Source organism: Pseudomyrmex gracilis, unplaced genomic scaffold (assembly GCF_002006095.1).
Source record: "Pseudomyrmex gracilis isolate BER0280 unplaced genomic scaffold, ASM200609v1 scaffold_150, whole genome shotgun sequence".
In the NCBI taxonomy this organism is placed as follows: domain Eukaryota; kingdom Metazoa; phylum Arthropoda; class Insecta; order Hymenoptera; family Formicidae; genus Pseudomyrmex; species Pseudomyrmex gracilis.
Window position 1 is genome coordinate 371,674 of NW_018020734.1, and position 26,227 is coordinate 397,900.

At 36.4% G+C, this 26,227-nt stretch overlaps 3 protein-coding genes and 1 long non-coding RNA gene across 13 annotated transcripts; 2 read left to right on the top strand and 2 right to left on the bottom strand.

The window, feature by feature from the left end:
* The first annotated feature begins 746 nt into the window (after positions 1-746).
* On the top strand, positions 747-5,551 carry LOC109857207 (sarcosine dehydrogenase, mitochondrial). Of its 2 annotated transcripts, XM_020433316.1 has the most exons (16): positions 747-921; positions 1,292-1,397; positions 1,506-1,620; positions 1,774-2,030; positions 2,153-2,365; positions 2,492-2,815; positions 2,945-3,107; positions 3,186-3,333; positions 3,407-3,545; positions 3,640-3,840; positions 3,942-4,209; positions 4,300-4,429; positions 4,520-4,776; positions 4,859-5,021; positions 5,114-5,221; positions 5,294-5,551. In XM_020433316.1, the coding sequence occupies exons 2-16, from the start codon at positions 1,374-1,376 to the stop codon at positions 5,451-5,453; spliced, it is 2,670 nt and encodes an 889-aa protein (XP_020288905.1). In that variant the 5' UTR covers positions 747-921; positions 1,292-1,373; the 3' UTR covers positions 5,454-5,551. The 2 variants fall into 2 exon arrangements, with proteins under 2 accessions (XP_020288905.1, XP_020288906.1); XM_020433317.1 differs by lacking the exon at positions 747-921 and having other exon boundaries at positions 1,179-1,397.
* On the bottom strand, positions 5,381-6,778 carry LOC109857208 (peptidyl-prolyl cis-trans isomerase-like 3). The gene is made up of 5 exons (XM_020433318.1): positions 6,335-6,778; positions 6,181-6,255; positions 5,802-6,082; positions 5,565-5,729; positions 5,381-5,489 (listed from the first exon to the last, which is right to left on the bottom strand). Exons 1-4 carry the CDS (start codon positions 6,335-6,337, stop codon positions 5,603-5,605), a joined length of 486 nt encoding a protein of 161 aa, XP_020288907.1. The 5' UTR covers positions 6,338-6,778; the 3' UTR covers positions 5,381-5,489; positions 5,565-5,602.
* Positions 6,779-6,866: 88 nt separating this feature from the next.
* LOC109857211 (protein PRRC2C-like) lies at positions 6,867-23,148 on the top strand. Of its 9 annotated transcripts, none has more exons than XM_020433329.1 (19): positions 6,867-7,335; positions 8,246-8,393; positions 8,780-9,028; positions 9,185-9,341; positions 9,779-10,021; positions 11,354-11,434; positions 11,524-11,852; positions 11,941-12,445; positions 12,535-13,254; positions 13,385-13,851; positions 13,992-17,435; positions 18,159-18,353; positions 18,436-18,741; positions 18,897-19,082; positions 19,165-19,300; positions 19,408-19,752; positions 19,982-20,127; positions 20,476-20,749; positions 20,858-23,148. In XM_020433329.1, the coding sequence occupies exons 2-19, from the start codon at positions 8,301-8,303 to the stop codon at positions 21,010-21,012; spliced, it is 8,031 nt and encodes a 2,676-aa protein (XP_020288918.1). In that variant the 5' UTR covers positions 6,867-7,335; positions 8,246-8,300; the 3' UTR covers positions 21,013-23,148. The 9 variants fall into 9 exon arrangements, with proteins under 9 accessions (XP_020288918.1, XP_020288922.1, XP_020288921.1 ...); XM_020433333.1 differs by having other exon boundaries at positions 19,982-20,106; XM_020433332.1 differs by having other exon boundaries at positions 18,174-18,353.
* Positions 23,149-23,190: 42 nt separating this feature from the next.
* On the bottom strand, positions 23,191-25,665 carry LOC109857212. Its single transcript, XR_002250473.1, has 2 exons — positions 25,428-25,665; positions 23,191-24,633 (listed from the first exon to the last, which is right to left on the bottom strand). It is a non-coding gene; the product is annotated as an uncharacterized LOC109857212 (long non-coding RNA).
* Positions 25,666-26,227: the final 562 nt, after the last annotated feature.

Below are 26,227 nucleotides of genomic sequence, written 5' to 3' on the forward strand. Positions count from 1 at the left end.
TCCAAAGTTTTATTAACTTTACATTTCCTAGTGGTAATATTTATTAAACTTTTCAACAAATATATTGTGTAAATCATATAAGTTTTAAAATATATTTTAAAGATTCAGGAATTATAAATTTTACAAGCACACAAATGTTGACCGCAATATTCATAATCGGATCTTATATTTGAAATCGTTTCGAATACGCTTTCAGATACTCCGTAACTAAAGACATGGTCTATACAGCATCATAAGATGACTTGACACATTAAATACTGACTTATATTTTTGTTGTGACTTTTAAATGACATGCTTGTTTTGATCATATCTCAAAATAGTCAAAATATATAACAAGAAAATAGCAGAGTAATCACGTTAGTTTTACATAATTTGCAGATAACAAGTATTGCAACTAATATGTCATCAGATGTAGTTTTTTTTCACATAGTTGCTGTATCATTTATTACCAATAACAAAGTACACAAATTGCCACATCCAATTAATTGAAACAATATTAAACAATTAGGGGGGTATTTGGGATTTTTCATATAAGAGATGCAAGTATAGCATCCAATATGAATTTTAGAATTGTTATTTCAATTCGAATTTCACGTGTAAAAATTTACATGTGAACACGTATATATGGATATATATACACGTATAATTTCCGCACAACACCTAGCGAATGAAACAATATTGTTCTAAGACAGATTACCAGATAGACTGATAACCAGATGTACGCAAAGTTCAATGATAAAGTTGCAACACTTTTTAGCTTAATCTGGTAAAAACTGGTTCTGTTGTGAAAATTTTTTGTTTTACTTTCCCCAATATCGTTATGCGTTTAACTTAGTGAAACATTGAATAGTGATATAAGAAAACATAACAAGAGTGTGAACACGCACATACACATTTGTGTGCGAACTACAAGTGAGAAAGGTAACATGAACATGTATATAATGATAAACATATAGTCTTAAGCAATTTTATTAGAGTCTTAAATCTCTTATAGATATATATTTTTCTTTCATTCGTATGAAATTATGTTGAGTAATGTTTGATACCGTATGATTGACGTCGCTCGTTATATTTTTTCTTATAAATATTCTACGGAAACAGCTTTTTCTTGATCGAGCATTGCTCTCGGACGCAGGCTGTTATCGCTTGTGGAAAAGATTATAATTTTTTATTTTTTTTTATTTTGATTAATTATTATTCAGAAATAACAACGTTTTAAAGAGAAGTTTCTCGATAATATACATGTTATAAACTGTGTGCATATTACGAAGATAAACCATCACATTAACAGAAAAGTCGCGCGCGAGATATCTGTGTACCAGTAGATTACAATTCAGTCTGCGTAAACGGTGCAATTGCATAAAGGCTACAAAATGCTCCGTTTAATAACGAACAAGGTATATATATTTAACTTCTTTGTTTTAATTTTATATATATAAATTATATTTATTTTTGTAATAAGATAAAAAAACATATACTAATTCATTTTGTTTTTGTTGCAATAGTTATCTAAATGGAGCCTCAGAAGTAATCGAGCAAGTGCTACGAGAACATTTAAACGAGAATTGAATGAGACAACGAATACTGATATACCCAGTAGTGCAGATGTTGTAATAATAGGTACACAAATTTATAAACTTATGAAAGACAAAACACAAAGTTCTAGTGTCTAATTAATAATTTGGAAGTAAAAAGTAATGACATTAATTAACGTTTTTGAGCAATTTACAGAATAATGCAAAACTACATGGATAAAAAAACTATCTATCACAGGTGGTGGCAGTGCAGGTTGCAACGCGCTTTATCAATTAGGAAAACGCGGCGTCAATGCGGTACTTTTAGATAAATCTAAACTTATATCCGGTACAACTTGGCACACAGCAGGTCTCGTATGGAATTTACGCGGAGTGTGCGATGTAGAAATGGAATTGCTGAAAGCTTCACGAGTGCTTTACGCATCCCTGCAGGAGAAAACGGGTGTAAATCCGGGGTGGATAAACAACGGTGGACTCCTCATTGCTCATTCTCCAGTATAAGTCTGAATATTTTTTTAAAGTTTTTACACAATTTAAGAATATACATAATTTAAGAATATACATTTCCGTTTCATTGTTTGTGAAGTGTACATATTTATCGTGTATTTATTTCGTAGGAACGAATAGCTGAATATGAAAGATTGGTCACCGTCTGTAAGAACTTTGGAATTGATGCGTACATGATTGATCCGGCCGAAACAAAGAAAAAATTTCCTCTCTTAGATGAAAGTGCATTTGCGGCTGCAATATATTCTCCAGCGGACGGTACCATAGATCCTGCCATGTTAGTAAATGCACTAACAAAATCGGCTACAAGCAACGGTTGCAAGGTAGATCCGTCCATTTTATCGCATCAATCAGACCGCAAGACATAACTACGGCTAAAGTAAAATATTGCAATGTTAATTAGAGCTCTCTCGCGAACAGACAATCTGATTGAATATAAATTCTTTAAGATAATCGAGAATTGCCCAGTGACCAAGATTCTCGTCGAAGATATCAACGGTCACAAAACCGTTCGTGGTATAGAAACACCTCGCGGTATTATAAAAACCAATGTGATATTGAACGCAGCGGGAGTGTGGTCTAGGTCAATAGCACAAATGGTAGGACTGGACATCCCGTTGATACCGATGAAACATGCGTACATCGTCACCGAGCCGATGGATGTGCAGGGGTTGCCGAACATCCGAGATCCCGATCTCAGTATCTACTTTCGCGTGCAGGGTGGAAATATAAGTATCGGTGGATACGAGCCGAATCCTATCATTTTGAAATCTGTAAGTTGCACGTGTGTGTGTGTGTGTGGCCTATAAAGTTACATTCGATTGTTCGTTAAAAAATATTTGTAACACAATTTTTATTTTCTATTATATTGTTAATTAATTTAATACGTGTTGGATAACAAGGCGCCAGAAGACTTTTCCTTCAGTTTGTACGAGCTGAATTGGGATGTGTTCAATACACATGTTGAAGCGATGAACCGACTGATCCCCGCTTTGACAACTACGGGAATAAGAACGACGGTGTGCGGTCCGGAAAGTTTTACTCCTGATCACAGACCTATTATGGGTACGAAATTTGAATTCTACGTTAATTACGGGTGTGAAAACAGACATGTCAAATTTAAATTACAATAACATTTGAAAGGTGAAGACCCACGCTGCACAGGTCTCTATTATTCCTGTGGATACAACAGCGCCGGCATGATGTTTGGAGGTGGTTGTGGAGAGCAAATAGCGTTGTGGATAATCAACGGGCGACCGGACAAACACATGTTTACTTTTGATATTAGACGGTGAGAAACTTAAATACAATAACATAAGATGGTAAGATAAAAATAAACACATGTACTTTTTCTCTTTATGCAGATATACAACAGAACAAAGAAAAAATTTCGTTTGGATAAAAGAGCGAAGTCACGAGGCTTATGCGAACAATTATGATATTCTCTTTCCACATGATGAACATTTAAGTGGCAGAAATTTGAAGACAGATCCTTTCCACGATGTAAATAATGCAAATTCAAATTTTAACATTTTTCGACTAGATATTTTGAATTCTTTTTTTTTTCTATTAATATTTATTCTCTGATACGCGACAGTTTTTCGTGAAACAAGGAGCCGTCATGGAAGAACGACAAGGATGGGAACGTCCAGGATGGTTTCTTTTAGATAATAAAACAGCTCCAGTTTTACCTTACGATTATGGCGGTTATAACGATATTCCGAAAAATACAAATGACACATATGCCGATATATTAAAAATGGAACGTACATTTAACTTCCCGCCACACGACAATATTGTAAGTTTAATTTTTAGAATTAGTATAAAACACAAAATCGCGAAAGAACACAATCGTGAAAACTGTTAAATGAATAATATCCCGTAACATGCTTATTACAGATACGGGAAGAAGCACTTTCCTGTAGGAACAACGTCGCTTTATTTGATCTGTCATATTTTGGAAAACTTTACATATGTGGTCCAGAAGCGAGTAAAGCGGTAGATTATATATTTGCGTCTCAAGTAGATCGAAAAATCAACAGGACCGTTTACACTTGCATGTTGAATGAAAAAGGAGGTGTCGAAGGAGACTGCACTGTGACTGGTTTAGAATCCGGCACGGGTGGTTTAGTCGATCCCATATTTAAGGGAAAATCATTTTACATTGGTATCTTCTTAAGCGCATTTTACTGTGTGATAATACATCGTACATTTATTCTCATACATATGTAATCAATCTGTTCTTTCTCGACTTTAGTAAGTGGAGGTATGTCATTGTATCATACTTGGGCGCACATTAACAAAGTGATAAGAGAAAAAAACTTCAACGTATCGGTACACAATGTTACAGAGCAGATAGGAATTTTATCGATTCAAGGTCCAAACAGGTAACTAATAAATCCGAAACTGATATAAATATAAATTGTTAAACAACTTTATCATAATATCGTTCAATCGTATCTTATTTATTGTCGCAGTTGTCAGGTTCTTCAATTGTTGGTGGAAGATGATCTCTCAAACGAATCATTTCCATTCTCAACCTCAAAACTAGTACGAATTAATGATGAATTAGTACACATGTTCAGACTTAGTTTTGTGGGTGAACTTGGTTTTGAATTGCATATTCCAAGAAGCTCATGTCAAAAGGTTTATAAAGCTGTAATGGAGTGTGGTAAAAAATACGACATGAGATTAGCTGGTTATAGAGCGCTCTACAGTTTAAGTTGCGAAAAAGGTAAAGATTATGTTCATCTTATTTTTATTTTAATTTTTGTATTAATTTAATGGGAATGTGTTTGTGTTTGTTTATCCATCAGGATATCATCTCTGGGGCGCAGACTTAAGATCAGACGACAATCCAATAGAAGCGGGTTTAGAATTTGTCTGTCGCAGTAATGGAAATTATTTAGGAAAGGCTTCTGTCGAAGAGTGTCGTACAAATGGAATTAAAAAACGACTAGTACATTTACATATAAATGAGTAAGTATATCGCAAGAGTTGACCCTGGTTTATCGCTAGTTATCACTATTTCAATACAATGTGTTATTTGTACAACTATCATTTAATTACAGCGATATACCGTTATGGGGTATGGAAAGTGTTTACAGAAATGATCAATTAGTCGGTTATTTAAGAAGAGCTGAACATGGATACACTTTTAAGAGCAGTATTGGACAGGCGTAAGTACACCGATAAGATAATATAAACAACAGGAGCACGCGAAATATTTATATTTATTTTTTGCCTTTTAGATATATCAGATTACCAAATGGACAAAATATTACAAAAGAATTTTTGGAAACTGGTACTTACCAGATAGAAGCAAGGGGAAAAAAATATCCCGCTAAGATATATCTTCAGAGTCCATTTGATCCAGATAACAAGAGGATGTTAGGTGTATATACAATGTAAAATTAATTATCACTGTTTCTTCTGACTTAAGAATATCTGTGAAAAATACTTTTATAATTTTTTTACTTATTAAAACATTGCTTGATATTTTGTGTAAAGAGTATAATTTACTTTTTTATTATGTCAAATAGCAAAATCTGATCCCAATTTTATCCTGCTAATGGATTAGCGTGTATAGTAACATTGTTTATCCTAATTTCGGCAAGTGGCTTATAATTCTTGGGGTTTACTGGCAGTTTTTCCAATTGTTCCAGAGTCTCCATACCGTCAATTACTCTGAAAAAGAGAAAATCAAAATTGTAACAATACACATACATGTACTAAAATCAAAAGACAAAAGAGACTTACTTTCCAAACAGAGTATATTTTAAATCCAAATGAGACTGTGGTGCATAAGTTATGAAAAATTGACTTCCATTCGTATTAGGACCGTTATTGGCCATAGAAACAAGACCTCTTGTGTTGTGCTTGAGCTCTTCCTTGAATTCATCCTCAAATTTTCGATTCCATATAGAGGTTCCACCTTTACCTGTATTAGTTGGATCTCCAGTTTGTACAATAAAACCTTTTATGTTTCGGTGAAATAAACAATTGTTATAATATCCACTGGCGCAGAGTGCAAGAAAATTCTGGAATAAGAAATGTTGAGATATATAAAATCTGTAAAGAAATTGTAGGTTATACATCTTTAATGGGATATAGTATACACATAGAAAGTGAACAATACCTCGCAGGTTTTTGGACACATCTCACAAAACAGCTCTATCTTAATGTCACCGACATCCGTATGCAACGTGACACTCTAAAACATCAGCATTTAAATAATAAACAGGAATACAGAAAATACAACTCGAGCATACAATATCTTGCATTCAACGTACCATATTTTCGAAGACTGTACGGAGATTTGCTTGCGTTCCGATCACAAATAAAATACCAACGAGATAAAAACACAGCTTGATAAGTGAATTCTGTTTGAGTCTCTTTCATTTATTTACACCTGCTGCGTTTCATTCGCTTCCATTGAAGAAGTATATATAATGCAATTGTATTTTCGCGCCTGGAAGTGCAAAATGTTTAAAGGGAAACGGTGTAGAAAGTACAATGGAGTACAATACGGAAGAAAGAGACTTTTGCGCGTGATTGTTTTTAGAGTCAACTGATGTCTGTAGCGATCCGACAAGTCGTTCGCTGTACGAGTAAAGATACAGCGAGAAAAATACAGAAAAAAAAAATGCGAATTTTTATTACTGTTCGAAAAAACTACCGGGTATAAATAACTATTTGTCTAAAATGTTTCGTTCCGATGAAAGAAAGCACATACACAAATTGACTCCGATAGTGCGAGAAAAGGAACCAAAGTAGCGCCACGAACGGCCGTGAACACGTACTATTTACATGTGTGTTCTACTCTGTTCGTTGTTCTGTCGCGCGCGCAACGAAAAGAGACAGGAAAACGGGAATAAGGATTCTGCGAGGCAGTCTCTCTATCCCGGAAAAAGCAACTTACGTCGATCGCATCGCGTGTTGTACGAGTCGATCGGTGGCGGACTTGGTGCGGAAGGAAAAAAATCGCATAAGGCGGTGAAGAAGAAACGTGCGACGAAGTGCCGCATCGGTGACGGCGAATTTCGCCGACGAGTGTCACGTCTGTGAAAACGGTTCTATCCTCGGCAAGCGTGACGTAATTGTATTGATCGCGGCGGAGGAAGGGCCCCGAAAGTCGCATTCGCCATCTTGGACGAATTGTAGAAAAGAAGTTTCTTGTGTCCCGTAGGCGCGGTACGTTCCGTGGTCGCGATCCGTGGCAATCGGCGCGTTAATCTAATTTAACTGGGAGTTAACCCTGTTGTGAATTGGTAACCCATTTGGACGGACCAAGGTAAGTCCTTATTTTGCGAATCTACTGTTGCCCGTGCCGCGAATTCTCTACGTGGATGTGTTCCGCTGTGTTCTCGCGACAAGGAAAAATCCCTTCCCCTCCCGATAGGCCTCGCCGCGAATGCTTTCTTTCGACGGAGGTACCGTTATCGAGACGATCGAAACGACTCCGCGTGGATTATCGTTCGCGTACCCGCGGCTGCTCCCAACACGGGTTATAATTCGAGGGACGATTGTGCGTATTTGGATACACGGTGCGCTTGTTGTTTTGAGCACTCGCTCTCAATTTTTGACATTGCACGCTCGAGGGGTTGGGTCCCTTACAGCCGCGTAATACCTTGATTCTCTTCCTCGACTTTCACATTTGTATACATTAAGCAATAATAATGTCGCGTTAGACACTTTTATTGCGGAACAATTAGAAGATATTTCTCTGTTGCCTTTTCTTTGGTCTTTTTGTTACCGCGACGGTTATTTTGACAGCAACTACAAACAAAGCTTCTTTTCGGATTGCTATTTTTGACCGCTTATTTTGTTCACAAAGTAATATACATATCGTGTACCCATTTGTTTGACTTGAGCATTATCACGGGAAATAAATTGAGATTAATACACATATTTGATATATTTCTAAGTGTAGTGTGTATACATATAGTTGAGAGCAGTCAAGCAGTTAAAATAAAACATTTGTATCATTAAAAAGTCACTATAAATGTGTATTTAACAATAAATTAGGCTTTTTTAATGTGATATATATTTTTTGAAACATATCTGGAAAAAAAACTACTGTGTTTGAATATAATGTGTTTATTTTGGCTTTCTTTTATTATTTATCAATCAGTTGCTCTTGATGATTTTTACAGAATAAACTAATAAAAGAAATCCAAAAAAGGAGTTTGTTTTTATTACAGACAAAGGGTTCGTTCTTTGGGTCTGAGTGGTACTAAATGGTTGCGTGCAGACAGCATGTCTACTCTGTCAGGGATTGTGTCGAAGGGGGAGAAAGGAAAATCCAAGTTCCAATCACTAGATATCAATAGCTTGTATCGGGTGAGTAGGGTAAGTAGAGTTGTCCAACATTTTTATTACTTTTTATTATTATTCTTAGTTCTATAGTCTATTTTGTGCTTCAGAATTTCTGTTGAGTTTCTCAATAATAAAACAAATGTGATCATAATGTGATATTATTATTAATTTTATTGTAGATGTAGTTTTTGATATTATAGTATATTCAATGAAAAACAATAACTTTTTATGATTCTTTGATGTTAAATAATAGATTATATCAATCAATGTGCACTATACAATTGTGTATTTGAACATTTTATGTAAAACTATTTTTGTATAAAGATGCTACGCACATATATATAAAAAATAGTTTGAGAAAAGTTGTTTTACGGTGCAAACTAAACAGCTGAATATTTTCATCGATTATTTAAATGTAGGGTGAATCTTTGGAACCGCATCAGCAAAAAAATACTTTACCTCGCAAACATGGAATGCAAAGTCTTGGAAAGGTGCCTTCGGCACGGCGTCCTCCTGCTAATCTGCCCAGTCTAAAAAGTGAAACCAGCAGCAGTGATCCAGCTGTCAGTCTTGTGCCAAGTGGAGGAAGTGGTTGGGCTACTACTAAGGACTCGACATCGTCGACCACTACTACTACCACAGTAGCTACTTCACTTGATAATACTACTGTGAGTAGTGATTTGGTTTACTTTGCAACTTGCTATTTTTTTAAAATATTGTCACAATTATTGTTTTGATAAAAATATATATTTGACAAAATACTAAGTAAGTATTATTGTGTGATGTATAATGATGAATGTAAATAAGCAATATTTTTTCTGCAGACTGTCTCATCAACAGCACAATGCACGACAGGGACTACTGTTTCAACATCCCTACAATCGTTATTACCGGGACAACAAAATGTGTCACAAACTCCTTTTTTGGATCAAACAAGCAACAAATCATCATGGAGCGCGATTATGAGCAGATCAGGAGATGGTATGTAGGCTATGTATGTGTGTTATTAAACTAACGCTCTTAGCATGTAGCATTGATAGAATGTTAAGGCTTTTAAGTTAACTATATCCTCCCTTATTTTCACACACTATCCATTCCATTCATTCATTTTTAAACTCATTTATCCAGAAGCGGGCATGTATTTTAGTAAAATAATGTAAAAAGTGTTTAAAGATCTAAATATATACATATATATCTAATTTGAAAGAATGTCCAGAGTTGGATCGATAAAAGATGGCATAAATATCAAAATCAGGGTAATAGTATAATTGTAACGCTACTTTTTTTCACCTAGTCTGCAGTACTTAATATGTACGTATATATATCTTTTTAACATCCATTTCTGGACGCTAAAAGTGTGAGCGGAGTGGTGTCGTTTGGATAGCGCAATTAATTGATAGGTACGCCCATTGTGGCAGCTGTGGTTGGTTACGCGGGGCTCGTGGGGGGTGCGAAAGGGGGAAGAGGTGCCCTTGGACTGAGTTTCCTCGCCCACCAGTCCCCGCAGTTCCAACACGAGTTTCCCAGTCTCAGTGGACAGCCTTCTGTCTCCGTCTCCACTCAGAGCCAGACTCAACAGTCCTCAACAACATCCAATGCAATCTCAGTCGCAGTCCACCAATCGTTACTACAGCAACAGCCGTATTCCCACAACCACTCAGGTGGGGTGCTGCTTGCCTGTTGCTGCTAGATTCAAGTTCTTATCACTTTGTCAGTAGTGCTCTCTGTGCTTCTCCCCATCGTGATTTTTCAGATTGCATTTTCTATTTTTTACGAGTTATATCAGGAAGAAGTGAAAATTGCATATATGTGTACAAATATGTTTGCTAGTAATGAAGCATTAAAGTATACAAAGAATACGCGATGCATGCGGATTCTTGAGTCGGCAATAAATCTCTAGTATAACTTATGCTTCAAAATATAGATACAGAGTGTTATCTATACATTGAATTTTTATAAAAGATTGTTTAGTTATATAAGTCTTCTTTAAAAGTAATGATGAAAAACACTTAAATAGATTAATTTCTACAACTATATACATTGATAAAAAAAAAAAAAAAGAAAATTTTTGCGTAATCAAAACTAACACTATTTTTTATATCACTACTATTGATTTTACATGAAATTCTATTTAAAAAGTTCATATTTATTCATCATAACAGAGTTTATTTGGTCAAAGATATATAGTAAAAAAAAAGGAAAGGAATAAAATTATTTTCAAAAGCGCGCGCGCACATGCCGATATCCTGTCATAATCATTGTAGACAATTTAGTCATAGAATTAGAAGATCTGATTATATTAATGTTGATTTTCATTATGTACATTTGTAGATACTAACTGTTAATTAGCATTGCAGTAGTTTGAATACATTTTTTAATATTTTTTGTTTTATATCAATTTTTGCATATCTTTAAAGTCTGTTTTTTTACATCGTGAGAAGTTAAATATTATTTTTATTATAATAATTTATATTTTTAAAAAAATTTAATTAGTGTTTTTTACTGAATATGTATTTTAAATGCAGGGAAAAAGTAATATGAACATTTTTTTAACTAATGAGGCAGAATAAAACAATATTTTCACTTTTATACTTGAATCGATAAAAAATTTTTATAACTCTAATACTTGATAATGATATTCTATACGTTACGTAATTTATACTTATTTATTTTAGATTGACAAAGATAATTTGGTTTGTATATATTAAAGCACTTTATCTTTTACGTATAAATATGTTTGTTATCTAGTTTTTTTGCTATATCCAACGCACTATCTCCGTAAAGCATGTTCTTGTATATACATATAAGAAATTTGCGCACAGCTTATAAAAGAATTGCGTGCGAGCATGTATGTGTCATGCTTATCACATACATACCTCATTAAATATTCGGTTTTTTCTTTGTCAGTTGATGTTGTTCTAATTATATTATAAATATCGAAGTGTTTGCAGTACGTTATTTAATTATATAAACTACTTAAATAAATTACGTAGGTGGGGCGCCGGGAAATCAACAACAATCAAACCGAGAATTAAATGCGCAATATGGTCCAGGACCAAGCTTACGTCCACAAAGTAAGTTTCTTGCTGTACAATACATCGTAAAATTGTTTTTGAGTTAGAAATCATCAAAAATTGATGATTTTATGATCAAACTTTTGCAGCCGAAGGAAGTTGGATCCAAGGTGGAAGTCGTACAGCAAGTGGAGCAGCGCCAACAACACCAGCTGCTGGTCCCGGAAGTGGGAATACTCCGGGGGGCCAGGGCCTCCCGTTAAATATACCTGTTTCAGGCGGTCATATCCAAGAGGGACCCGGTGGAGGGCGGCAGAACTTGGGCCAATCGCCCAACATGGGCGCGGGCCCGGCAGGCCAGCATAATGCTATAAACAATCAAGGTTCTGCGCCTTCTTCCGGCTCTCAAATTGGGCCAAATATGCATCATTATCGAGGAATTATCCCGCCGTTTGTAAGTGTATCATTAAACAATCCTGTAAGTGTATTATTATATAATCCTTTACAATCATGTTTTACATAGATGTTGTGAACTTGCGATAACAAATGTGTATGAATGTTTTTAGATGTATAGACAAAATTTTTCTGGTGGATTTCCTTCGCAATTTTCATCGAATTCCGGATCCAATAGTCCAAGACCTAGATTTAATCATTCCTTGGATCGATTTCCACCTCCTCAACGTGAGCGCGTAGCTGAGGAGGAAATACTGACCAGACCTATTATAAAGGAAGAAGATCTTACTCGTATGGATGATATTTCACGTGACGCAGGATGGGCCGCGCACGATGATATTGATTATAACCAAAAATTGGCCTTTAGCGACGATGAACCTGAACCAGAACCGCCAAAAAATGACGAAAAGAAAGATGTTAAGGAGAAAAAAGATGATAATTCCGCAGAAGAAAAGGAAAAGCCTCGAGACAGTCGAGATAATAGAGATTCGAAAGATGCACTTCGGGATCCTCCGCATCGTCCTTGGACTCAATCTAATTTAAATCGCGATTATCGTGGATCGAATGGCGCGAGCAGTGGTGGTTATTCTACTCAATCACAATTGCACTCTTTAAGAGGTTAGTACAGTTTTATTACAATAATTTATACTTACAACGCGATATATAATATAATTAAATTAATTACGCTATATCATATTTTTGTACAGGTGTCGATGACGACGAAACGTGGAGCGAAAGACGTAGACTCAAGTCTGATCTTGCATCCGTTGTCGAACGTGCACGACAACGCAAAGAGGAAGAAGAGAAACGTTTCCAAGAATCTACGAAACAAGCGGCAGCTAAGAAATTACAAGATCTGGAACAGAAGCTGAAAGAAAAACAAGCTAAGCACAAGGACGAAGAGCGCACACAATCTGGCGAGACTAAAAGCTTGATCAGCGTTCCGCCTGTACCTCTTCCAATACCTGAATGGGAAAGAGAAAAAGAGAATAGAGAGCGAGAGAACAGAGAACGGGAAAGAGAACGAGAAAGATCTCGTACTTCGTCCGAGGGAAAAGATGAGAAGATTGTTGCATCTGGACGTGAATCTCGCGACAATCTCAGAGAAGGCAGAGATCAAGCACTGCCGGACTTTCGTCAGAACGAGCGACAAAATTTTCTGCGCCAACAGGACTCTGTTCGTAGTGAACGCGAAAGAGAACGCGATCGCGATCGCGACCAAAGAGAATCGAGAGATCGCGAGCAACCAGCATTCTCACGTCACTTTCAGAATAACTTGCCGCCTAGATTTCAAAAACAACAGGCGGAAAGAAGCAACGCGAATTTCAATCGAATTTCGCCAAACGCGGAAAGACCTGCTTCTCAGTCTGTTCCGTTCTCTCAACAATACGATCCCGGTAGATGGGTTCATAATTACAACTCATTGAGTAAGTTTTATTAACGTAACGTTATATTTGGTTCATCATTTTCTTTGTGATATTACTATTATTAAATGTATACGTAAATTATTTTAATTTTTTATACTTAATATCACGCGTTTAATGAAATTTGTGTCAGTAGATAGCAGTATGAAGCAATCCGTACCGCCACAACGTCGCAACAGAACCGATTCCGATACATCGGCACCACTGGACGATGAACGACCTCCTTCTCGGGATCATCGCAGTGGCGCTCCACCATCGAGAGATGACCGTTACCGTCATTCTTCACACCGATCTTACGACAATCGCAAGTCAGGTTACTACGACGAGTACAACCGCAACTTCAGAGATTATGAATATGATGATAGACATTCTCGCGATTCCTGGGAACGCGAAAGACATTTTGATGACAAGGAACGCGATTCGAAAGAACCTCTCGACTCGAGAGATAGTCGAGACATCAGAGAGAATCGCGATGTTCGTGACAGCCGAGATGGTCGCGACATCAAAGATTCCCGTCCTACCAGCCGTGACGCACGGGACGTCCGAGATGTGCGCGATCGCGATAACAAGGAGAAGAAAGATTACGATAATTACTCAAAAGTAAGAATCTTAAACAATATATTAATTGTTTGTGTATAATATTTCTAGATAAACTTTTCATTTTGCAATATATTTATGTCGACTGACTTTCATTCGCGCCAATGTGTTCGATTTGAAACAAAATTTTTTACTGTTTGTAGGATTCTTTCGACGAGCGAGAGCGCGAACAAAGAGAGCGCACTGAAAGTTCAGAGTGGCGCGACGAACGTAACGTGGGACAACTTGAAAGCCGCCGTGATGCTCCGAAAGAAGAGCGCAGCGAACGGCCGCAAAGACCAGACTCGCGCGACAGTCGCGCTTCTCGAGAATCGAAGACGTCTCTGCGCGATGACGATTTGCATAAATTACGTGATTGTAATTCCTGGGTGAACGAAGTGTCGGATTATGAAGAAAAGAAAAGAGAATTGTATCATGAAGAGACTAGGGAAAGAGAGAGAGACAGGAGGCAACCGCCTGGTCCCGTTACAAAAGAAAAGATCGAGGCGGACGAATTGAAGAATGAAAAGCGCAGTTTGACGCAACTGAAGAGAGGCAGTTCTGATCTTCAAGATAAGAAAGATCAGCTAAAAGAAACTTCTGCCGAGACAAAGAAAGATACAGACGCGTGGAACAGAAAAACGGATCGTACCCCTGAAAGTAGACAGATTGAAAGGGGTGATAACTCACCAAAGGCATGGGCTGATGCAATATCACCAACGTTTGAGAAGGAAGAAGAAAAGATGGTAGAGACGACTAAGGATGGCAAGGAAAGTGATGAGATCAAACAAAGCTCATCGGAAAAGCAAGTCTTGGAGAAACGCGAGGAAGCTGTTTCCGAAGACGTTAAAGAACAAGGTAAAGATGAAAAACGTGAGAAAAGCACGCGTAATAGAACGAGCAGCGGCTCCAGTTCTAGAGTTCGCGAGTCTCGCGGTGGTCGTCAGTGGGGAGGGACTTACAGCGTCTATACTCGCGGTTGGCGTGGTCCAGAGCCTAGAGGTCGAAGAGGTGGTCCACGACCTTCAAGTAAGTCCGGATTGTCTGCCAAAAGTAGCTCTTACGGCCACACTGATTCTGAGAACAGTGCTGATGAAGTATCTGGTTCCACTGAGTCCGGAAAGGAGGATAAGCGTTCGGCTCGCTCGCCAAAGCCGTCCCAGAAAGTTGAGAAGGACGAGCGCAATCGCGAGGTATCGAGACGAGACGATAAACGAAACACGGAATACCCTCAAACACGTAACGAGAAAAGAGCGTACGATGGAAAACCAAGTCACGAGGCTTTCGCACCGTCAGGTGAGCCATCTCGTCGTGGAAGAGGTGGTTTCCGTCTACGAAACACGGCAACAAGCAGTCGCATGGAAGGCTACGGACCACCGTCCAGTAAAAGTCCGTTCTCGTCGGAACGTACTTTGGACGAGAAGCATCAGCAACAAAATGCAGCGCGACAAAATCCACCGACACCGACTTCGGAGAAAGAAGTAAACCTCTCGCAGGCCGCTCCGGTTGAGCCTACCGATGACAAGATGATTGCCAAGCAACAAGCTCTCACGGCAGGTATCACAGGCAGACGTAACAAGTCTCCGAGTCAACAGACTCAGTCCATTAATAAGCAAGAGGCGAATCACGCGAGTCAAATCGCCAACGTCTCCCAGAAAACACAAATGCGAAAAGAAGAATCGCGTTCTAAGAGAACTCGTAGTGGGAGTAGAAGAGGAAGGGACAATCGTTCACGCGGCAGCAGCAGCACCGTAACGAAGCAGTCTCAATCGGATGTAGGCAACGAAGATTGGGAAACCACATCCGAGAACAGCGAGGAGCACATCGAAGATCATAAAGAATCTCGTAATACTCGTAACAAGCATTTCAGCGGACGAGCCATTCAAGGTGTGAACGCCATTGGCGCAAATACGCATTCCCGCAGAAGCGAACAGTCGTCGAATACAAGAGAACAACGAGAGAAAAATTCCAAGTCTTCCAATCCGGCGTCGCGCGCCCCGGGGGCGGAAAAACGAAATCTACAGAATGCCGGATTTAATACTCAGAAGAATCATGCCGACGGCATACCGCCTTTGATGCAAAATGCACAAATACAGAACGGTGGGAGATCTAGAAGTCAGAGCGCGACCAACAGTGGCGCAGTCTCAAATAAATCGAATAACAAAGACAGTATGGTCAATCGTATCGATGAGATCAAGCTGACCGATCCAAACTTGGTGAATCAAGCGCTGAACGATCTGAATAAAAAGTCTCAGATAAAAGAAAAGAAATTAATGGAAGTTTCGGAGAACGAAACGAACAGCTGCACCGAGGACGCTGCAAATGCCACGTCAGAGGATAAAGTGGACGCCGACGGTTTCCAGGAAGTACGTTCAAAGAAGAACGTAAAGGAGTCGAGACATAATCAAAAGGAAGAAGCAAAACCTATCAAGCGAGACAAAGAAAAGGATCGCGAACGCGACCGTTCAAAGTCGAAGTCAAATGGATCGCAGCAAGTTTTGCAGCAGGTGCAAAATATACCACCCTTGCTTGGCCAAAATATCCCCCAACCGGCGAATATACCGCAGAAGCAGTACGATAATAGAAATTCAAGAAATCCAAAACTCGCTCCGCGATTCCAACGTCTACAGTCTTTTAAACAACAGCAACAGCAAATAGGCGGAAGTGATGCGAGCGATATGAATAAACTCGGTAATTCCGGTAATAATTTTGTCAAGGATTCGTCCAACAGTCCTGCACCCCCTCCTACGGTCAACGCATGGGACAAGCCTTTCACTAGCCAATTACGCTCAAATTCTCCGTCTGCAGTTCCTACGGACATCCAACTGATGTCTGGCTTAGCAACTCAAAATGATCACAGCCATGAAGGTAACGAGGCTAACTCGGGACAGAGTAGCCAACGAAATTCGCCGAGTGGCGAAAAAATGGGAAAAAATTTGAAGGAGACTCTAACGGAAAAGACTGTATCCGATGTGTCTTCACCTCCCGTACAGACTTTGATCTTCGAAAATACGAATTATTCAAAAACCACCAAGACATCCGGGCCGACGGATCTGGCGGTCAAATCAAAGTTCTCAAATCACATCAAGACGCAGCAACGAGCCGAGAAACGCTCAGAAATTGAAGAAGAGAACAATCAAGTTCAGCAACAGGCGCTCTCTGTTGCGTTTTCTAATAAAGCAAATGAATTGATTAAAGACAAGAATCAAGAACCCATTCAAATGCCTCTGTCGTTCAACAAGAACGAGGATAATGCCGACATGAAGTTAGACTTCACGTTCGATTCTGATCTTTCGCAGTTAACGGAAGACAAAAGCAAGAGTTTAGGCATGACGCGCTCCATGCATATGGCCGGTGGCCAGAGTACGATATCGCCGTCGACCGCGGAGCTCAATCTCAAGATTGCATCTGTGAAGAAAGTTTGGGAGAATGCGCCTCCAATGCCGACCGTTGTTGAACACGAAGATGGGAGCAGCGTGGTTAGTAGCGCAACGAGCTTTCCACAGGCGTTCGAAAGCGGTGATGTCGACGATAGCTACAGTCCGCATCAGCAATACAATCAGAACAATATGAAGAGTGAAATTACCACGTCCACGAACGTCTGCAAGGTGAGAATTCATTTCGCGAATATTTGTTGTCATTGTGCATGCAACAGAATGTTTCTGTTTGTTTAATTGCACTACTATTATTGTTACATTAATCGCTTTTTTTTTTACTCTTCTTTGTTTAATAAATTCTGTCTAATAAGTGTGGTGAAAATGAGAACGGGGTAAGTGGTTAGCATCTTTTTTTTTAATCAAATGTTGATACTCAAAAGCCGGAATATCATGATTTGATTTCACGGTTAAGATTGTTTTATGTTTGTCTTCAGATGTAGTCAAATAAGACGGCTTATATAGCATCTTAAGATACACTTAAGACGATCTCTTAGATATAAGATTTGACTATAAATATCACCGGCTTAAGTCACTTTTCAAAATGAGTATCAGCTGAAATCATTATTTCTTCTTAAGTATCTTTATTATTATGTGTCATTGGGATTATTTTAATTATTGTTACTATAGTTGCCTTTATATCTTTATTATTATTGAAGTAATTAGCTTTCCTAGTATTAATTAGAGAAAATTAAATAATATATATGATTGAGAAATGATATTTATATAACGTTTATTCGTTTTCACCAGATTTTATATTTAAAAGCGATTTTTCTTACTTAAAATCAATGAATGTTTGTTGAAAATGACTGTTGACATGTGATGTAATATATAGTACTAAATATTGAAACACAATGTCCCTTGTGGGAAGATGCTGACTCTTTGCCTGATGCGCAGCTGGTTCCCCCGCAGGTGAAGCCGCAGCAACAATCTTCGGGTAGCAGTGGTACGCAACCTGGATCCACTGTACCAGGACCAAGTCCTATCGGAGCTGGTCAGAGTCCTATCGGTCATCCTCCAGTTAGTCTCCAAGGTCCTCTAAGCCCACCTCCATTCAATTCAACTGGTCAACCTTCCCACATTAACTATCAAGTACGTTTATATTCTTATTATTTTTTATGAGTTGACTAAAAATGGCCGAATGTTGAGAAACAATTTTCTGTCTTATTTTCAGGAGTTTCCACAGTATCCTGGTTCACAAGCCGCGCAATATGGCGGCATGTCGGCTATACCGTCGCCACCGGCGGTGCTGTTCAATAGCTCGGGACAATTACCGGCTCAAGCAGGCGGTTTATACGGAGCGTTTCAATTAGATCAAAGTCGATCGCCATTTACTCAGTATGCACCGTACGCTCCGTCCCTCCAAAGCTCGTTCAGCCAGCAGAATATGTATTTACAGCAACCGCCTCCGCCGCCTCCTCATGCGCCGAATGCTCCCACACCAGAGATGTATCAAAGCAACTTGTCTCAGTATCGCATTGTACGTCTTAATTGTTTTTTTTTTATTGTTTATTCGCATTATATTTATTTAAAACAAAGGAATATATAGTTACATTCCAACAAGAGAATAATATGTATTATTTTTTGAGTTTAGATAAGTAATAGGAATAGCTTAATCTTGAGTTTCTCTAATAGACCGCGGCAGCTGCTCCTCCATTCGGACAAAATCAACAACTCAGTAACAATCCCAACACGGTACTTATCAGTTCATCATCGAATTCACTGATGTCAGCAAGTGTCAAACCGTCGTCTCAACCGATCGGAGCTATTGGAACTAAAGCTCCGCATTTTCAAACCCCATCCGCTCCTCAACCCAATCAGGTATGATTTCACTCTATAAGCTTGTTTCATTGTACACAGAAACAGCATATAAGCATACTAATAAAAATAATTTATCTCTTAGTTGACATACATACCGTACGATCCGAATCAAGTGCTCGGTGTAAGCGGCAGCTACATGGGCAATTCGCAGTTAGTGCAGAGACCTGGTCCAAACGTTCAAGCGTCTGCCAATAGTTATTACAGCGCTACATCTGCCGGTAAATTATGATTATTAATCGTGTATATGTAATGTAATATGCATCACAGTGTTTTGAGCACTGTCGTCGAGACGTAAATGAATATTTGCATCTCGATATATTTTTAGATGTATTTCCTGGATCACAAACGGGCTTTTATCAATCCGGCGGTGCCACTCAACAAACTGGAACTCATTACGGCTTGCAAGGATTTGGCCAACACAGTCAAAGTTTGGCAACGGGTAGTGCCACTCCTGTCGGTTTGCAAAACTATGGTCCCAGTTTTTTGTCTAGTTCAGGATTGCAAATAGCTGCGGCAGCTCAACAATTTCGCAATCCCACTGGTGGTTTACCAGGACCAGGCAACGCAGCACCTACCTTTCTTAGCAAGCATCAACCGCAAGAACAACCTAGACAGTTAAAGAGCCCATCAGGAAATCAGCAAGATGTACTTGCATCGGTGTTTAGCTCAAGTAAGTTAATTTCAAAAGTAGCTGAATGTAAATAAATAACTTTAATTTTTTTAATCACTAAAAATTGTGTTTTTGAGAAAGAGAGAGAGAAGAAAGTTCCTTTTAAAATATGAAAATTATATAATTCTTAAATTAAACAGTCTTAAATTTGTTTGACAACTTGATGTTTACTTGACAAGTTAAATGCAATTTTCCTAAAACTTTATTGGAACAATGTTTTAATTAACAGCTCCTCAAATACCATCACCCAAGTCGAGAAATTGCAAACAACAATCTTCGTCGCAACAACCACAGCCTAGTCCTACACAACATCATAAATACCAACAATATCAGGGCGTTAGTCAGTCTGCTCTGGTAAGCAGCTACAATAACTACGTATGTACCATTATTTATTCATTGTAGTTATCATTTATATATCATGCATGCAACACTTAGCGAGTTTAATTAAACATATATGTGTTTCTCTTCAGTAGTAGTAAAGTTTGATTTAAGTATGTACTGATATTGAATCTAGTGTCACATACGAGTATAAATAAAATATATATAAGTATTATAACTTCTCTTACATTATATGTCAACAAAAATATTTTTTAGTTTTTTTTTTTTTAGTTCTAAGTTTTGAAACATCTCGCATAGTGTACAATCATGTAAAGAAAAGAGATATAAACATTAATTTTTCCAATAAAATTATTATGTACAATTTGCTTTTGTACAACTTTACAGGTCTTACAACAGAATGTTCGCGGAATGGGCATGCCGCCTCGTGCCGGTATTCAACCCTCACAGCAACGTTATCCGCCTCCAATACAAAGACCCGTAGTACCATTTGCACCCGGCCCAAATCCGAATAATCCATCACAACAGCAGCCTACCTGTATGCCGACACAGCAGCAACAACAGACTCAAATTAATCGTCATCGACCGAATTTACATCAACAACAACAGCAGCAGCAGCAACGCAACATGAAGATGCAACAACAATATTATTCGTCACAAGGTTTGTAAAAACCATAGATACATACGTGAATATAAAAGTTAAACGTCTGTAAATATGATCTGCATATATGAGTAATGAAAAAGAGAAACGACTATTTCCCTTGTCTAGGAAACGTCAAAATTGATTCAAGTGATAAATCCGATAGTCACAATGACAAGATAAATGATGGCCCATCTGGAACACAATCTGGAAGTAACAAGTCCAATGTGAATCAACAAGACAGTGATAACAATAAGGAAGAAGTGAATCAGCAAAACGAGTGAACGAGTGAGAATATACGTGACGGTGAAAAATATATATATACTTACTCTCTTCCATTTGTGGAAAAACAAACATTTTTCTTTGATTAAATCTTTGATATAATCCTGTTGAAAAATAAGGGCAAGAGACTAACGTGCTATTCTGTTTCTCAAGAGAAAGAGCACACAGTGTCATTGGAATTCGTTTACCTACGAAATCACGTGCTTATATAATCATCTAGCGGTTAAATAGATCACTTAAAATAAAAATCTGATTTTTGTGCTATATCGGAAGGAAGAACTTGTAGGAAAGTTATATTATACGCACCTATCTCTATTCTTTAGTTGATAACAGCATAAACTTCTCGTCTTTGTGCAGGCGACAACTTTTATTAAGCATTTCCATTATTAAATAATATCAGATGTATGTGAATATATTTAAGAATGGCAACATGAAAGTTAATTACGAGCGCTGATTACATATTACTAAAAGACATACTTGGAGAAGTGACACTTAAATTATGTAATGTTTCAATTTTTGACTGAAGAAAAACATGTGTGTCGTCGTCGAGTGAGATTCTAGCTAATCGATCGCAGACGCGAGCTGCATATAAAGGAATGGTATTGTTTCGTTATGGATGTATGCGTGAGAGATGATATTAACAAATCTACATTGATTCTCTCTTTCTGTCTGTGTATGTATGTATGTATGTGACTCCATATACGTACATATATATACATGTCTGTACTCAAATCAGTCTGCTATAAACAATAATGCATGTCTCAGGACGCACGATGCACTTTTTCTTGCTCACGTCACAGAAAAAGTTAAGAAATAAAAAAAGAAAAATGAGAGCAATTAGCGAACGAAAGTTAGAATTATTGCAATTTCATATGTTCGCAATCGAATGAACTGAAGATAAGCGGCAGGATAAAGTCCCCTGTTTATCTGAACAATAAGAAACTGAATTACTTACCGATTAGGATCGTACATACAAATTGAAGTTACACATGACCATGTCGCCCTCATGTATTGGCGATAAGAAGAAGCTCTATGTATATTGGTCGATTTGTCGATGATGCGAGGTCATGGCGAAGCTTGTGCGACAAAATAGAAAACTGTTGTTTATAGGTATCGCACAAATCATCATGATCTAGCTTTATTCACGACAAGTTTCAATCATTAGATGTATAAGATATTGCTTGTGAAGCGTGAAAAGTCATACATGAATTACGTGTCGATAGTCTTTTCACGTTTAGAAAGATTATGTTTGATCAATCGAAACGCAATTTAAACTACTACTATCGCAACGTACGAAAAAAATTGTATATTATCTACTTTCGTTGCAGTTAAAGCTTTGTTATAAAGATAAAGCCCATGAAAATAAATAGTAGTATTCACAAGAGTCTATCGTTGCCAGATTTTATTCAGCAAAGATAGCGTGGCCCATTTTGTCTGGTTTCTGAGAGAGAGATCCAGGCGCTGTTGTAATAGAATGTTAACTGTCAAAAGAGAAAAAAAAACACAATACATACTGCCAGTCGTGCCGACGACCACTTATCTTTGAACTCTGAGAATTTTTCATGTATTCGTGATAATGTCTGTGTGAATAGTAAAACGTGTATTAGAGAAAGAGACACTTAACACGTAGGCTTGTTAAAAATTCAACATTTCAAGGATTTAGAAAATATTGACTAGAGAAAGAGGATAAAATTGCAATTAACTTCTCTTTCATCCTGAATAACTTTTCTCTAAAGAGTATCGTGAATTTAGAGAAAACTACTAAAAGATGTGGGTATGTGTGTAATGTGTAAATTGACAATGGCAAAGTTTGCGAAATTAGACATGAGGCTACAATTTCTTTCGTGTTAAAAAGAAACGAAGTTTTTGGTGTAACATCACCAAAGTGCCGTACAGGCAACGTATATACTATTAAAAAAGAAAAAAAAAAAAAAAACTTTCGAAGTCTCAAAAACAGTAGTAAACGCTTCTCTCTTATGTTATTGTCTTAATTCTCTAGTACTCTTTTACAGCTATATGATTATTTTTATTTGTTACACGTCTCTATTGTCAATGTAACTAAAGCATTTGCATGAAATAATCGCGTGTTCTCACGTGAATATATTGAAGTTTTATTAAAGTTTCAATATATATATATATTTGTGTGTGTGTATTTTTCAAACGTTTTTACATCCAATTTGTTTTTTTTTTTTTTTTTTTTTTTTTTTTTTTATATGATTAACATAGTATGGAGTACTGGAGAATCAAGTTTTATCATAAACATCATTACCGCAATAGCTATTACCACTTTGGTTATTAGCGTCATCAGCAGCTGGATCATTATCATCAACAGCATTGTAAAACAGTAGTTTAGGATTAGAAGTAGTAGTGGTAATAGTTGTTGGTATTTTCAGAGTGTGCGCGATTTTACAACAACAATAGTATTTCTAATAATAACTGTAATAATAATAGTAACTGCAATGGTAGTAATAGTAATAGTACTATATTCACAGCAGTAGCAGTAGTATTGTGACAATCGCATCAATTATTGTCTTCGTGTTTCAGCTTTAAATAGAATTTTTATAACTTTCATTGATGTGTTCTTTTTGGAATCACTGCAATTAGTTATACGTTCTCATTACACAAATTTATATATACATATATATGTATATATATATTTTTGTAGAGAACCGTTAAATATTATTATAAAAAAATGACTATATACATATTATATGATTGCTATCGCCGAATGATTAATATTGTCACGACTCATATTGCTTATTACTATTTGTTACCTATATATAGCGTTATTTGGTGTGTATTTGTTGTACTATTATTATTATTGTTAGTCAATTATACATTATTCTTTTAGTACTATTACTACTACTATATTCTATTATTTATGATAATGCTACTATATTATTACTGCTGCTGCTCCAATTGCCACTACTACTATTAGTACGGCTGCTCTATACTATTATTATTATTATATTTTATATTATTTTAAATATTAAAACATTAATTTTATTATTATTGCACATATACAGTTGGTGGATAATGATGGCGAAGAATGTGGTTTAAAAAAAGAGTAAGTAAATGAAAGAACGTTTACTTATATTCGGGTACGTCATAGGGTAATCTTTTCTCGACAAATTTTATTTTTAATTTTATTTTTAAAGATATTAAAAATCCCCTGTTTATATATTAAAAACAAAATATATAAACAATGTCTATTATATAGCTTATTAAATATGCGAAGAAGTGGATTTTGTTTATATCACACAAGCATATAAATTCGAGCTAATAATAATGGTCTGTCGTATTACAACGTTGCTAAAAGTATTTTACTCGAATGATATTTTTATTATAAGACCGTATTTTAATTTGTAGGAATGCGATGTTATATGTTTGTGAAGTAGCGTTTTGGCGATTTCTTTTATATCTTTATTCTGTTCCTTTAGGCGGAAACTTAATTGCTCATCGTGTATAATTGTTACTATTAGTGGCAATATATGTAAATTGTTGATATTTTATTGTAAAAACCGAAGATTTTCATATGTTTTCTGATATTTAACGTTTTAAGTATATAACGTGAATGCTTGAAAAAAGTAATATGACAGACCTCTTTACCCGTCGATGGGCGCCTGTAATTATAACGATCTGTAGTTAGAAATATGACAAAACAAACACTACTTATATAAATATATATAAATATATATACACAATTACGTGCTAAAAAAAACGTGAAAATAAAATAGTAAACGGCAATTTGCTACTATTTATACAATTAATTGATACAACCCAACAAAACTGTAGGAAATTAATAAATAGTTTTTAATAATAAAAAAAGAGTGCAAAAACTGCAAAATGATGTTGGCTGAAATTCTCTATCTCTATTAGACGAAATTTATTCTTGTAGAATCTCTCATAAAAACCTGAATCACATATGAACTGATAATTTAAATTTGATGTATAATTTCTCTTTGTGACAAAAAAAAAACAAAGTGTTCAATTATTTACTACTTTTGCCTATTTGACTTGTGTCTGCTACTTTTTGATATTACTTTTAATATTATCAAAATTAATACGTACGAGGAAAATGCATATCAGTAGATTTTTAAATAGGGCAATCAAATTTTCGACAAATTCAATCAGAGAGACACAATGTAACAAGTACATTAATTTAAGTAAAAGAAAATTACATTTAGAAAAATTTATAGATTTCTATTAATATTTACATTGCGCACACTGTCGTTAAGAATAATGTAAAAAAATATTCTAGATTTCGCAATTGCACTTAAACGATAATTACTCAAACATATGTTAGCAATGCCGATTGTCAATAGAAATATATTGTGTTTTATTTGCAAGCTTAATATCATATATGTATGTGTGCATGCATTTTAGATATCACGTCTCCATTGTTCATTTCTGTTACCTCACAAAGTTCTTCTTTTGAATGCGGTTCAAACACATCCTGCCAATTGCATATATAGTAGCTACAGTATTTTATTTTATTACAGAATAAACAAGCACTTTTTTCTAATAAGGTATTCTGGAAATATTCTGGTATAGATATGTTTCGTGTGTTTTACTGCAAATATCATTGTGCTTTCCACAGGAGTTATGGATTTGAATAAAGAAAATACAAACTGGAAAAGAAAGGTAAATACGTTATTTTATTTGTTTAGAAAGGGATAAAAAATATATTTTGGTTGAAGTAAAAAAATGTTAAATTGTATATATGGACCGTTTATTTTGAAAGTGGTGTAAGTCCATTTTTTCTTTTGTTTCGAGAAACTTATAGGTTAACATATCTGTCACTTATGAATTATGAATTACGTGATATCTCATTTTTTTCAAAAATGGACTTAGGGTACACCAATTTTAAAATAAACGAGCGTGAAACACATAAAGAGAAAACAATCTCATCTTTTAAGAGAATCTGGAGCCCGGCCTGTAAACTGGATAGAGAACCGACGTTTTAAAAACCTAAATTTCTCTAATTTTTAAGTTTCTTTACTCCATTACATAAAAAGTGCTTCTATAGAAGCAAATACATATAAACAACTATTTAGTGCTTTTGAAAATATATGTATAATGCCTTTTGAAACTCTTTTTTTCATTCATAATGATAGCATATGATAACCTATACTGTCATCACACTAAGACGTTGTTCTCATCAATTAGATAGTCATACCATAATCTGAATGTCTCATTAGATTCGTTTTTGTCGTA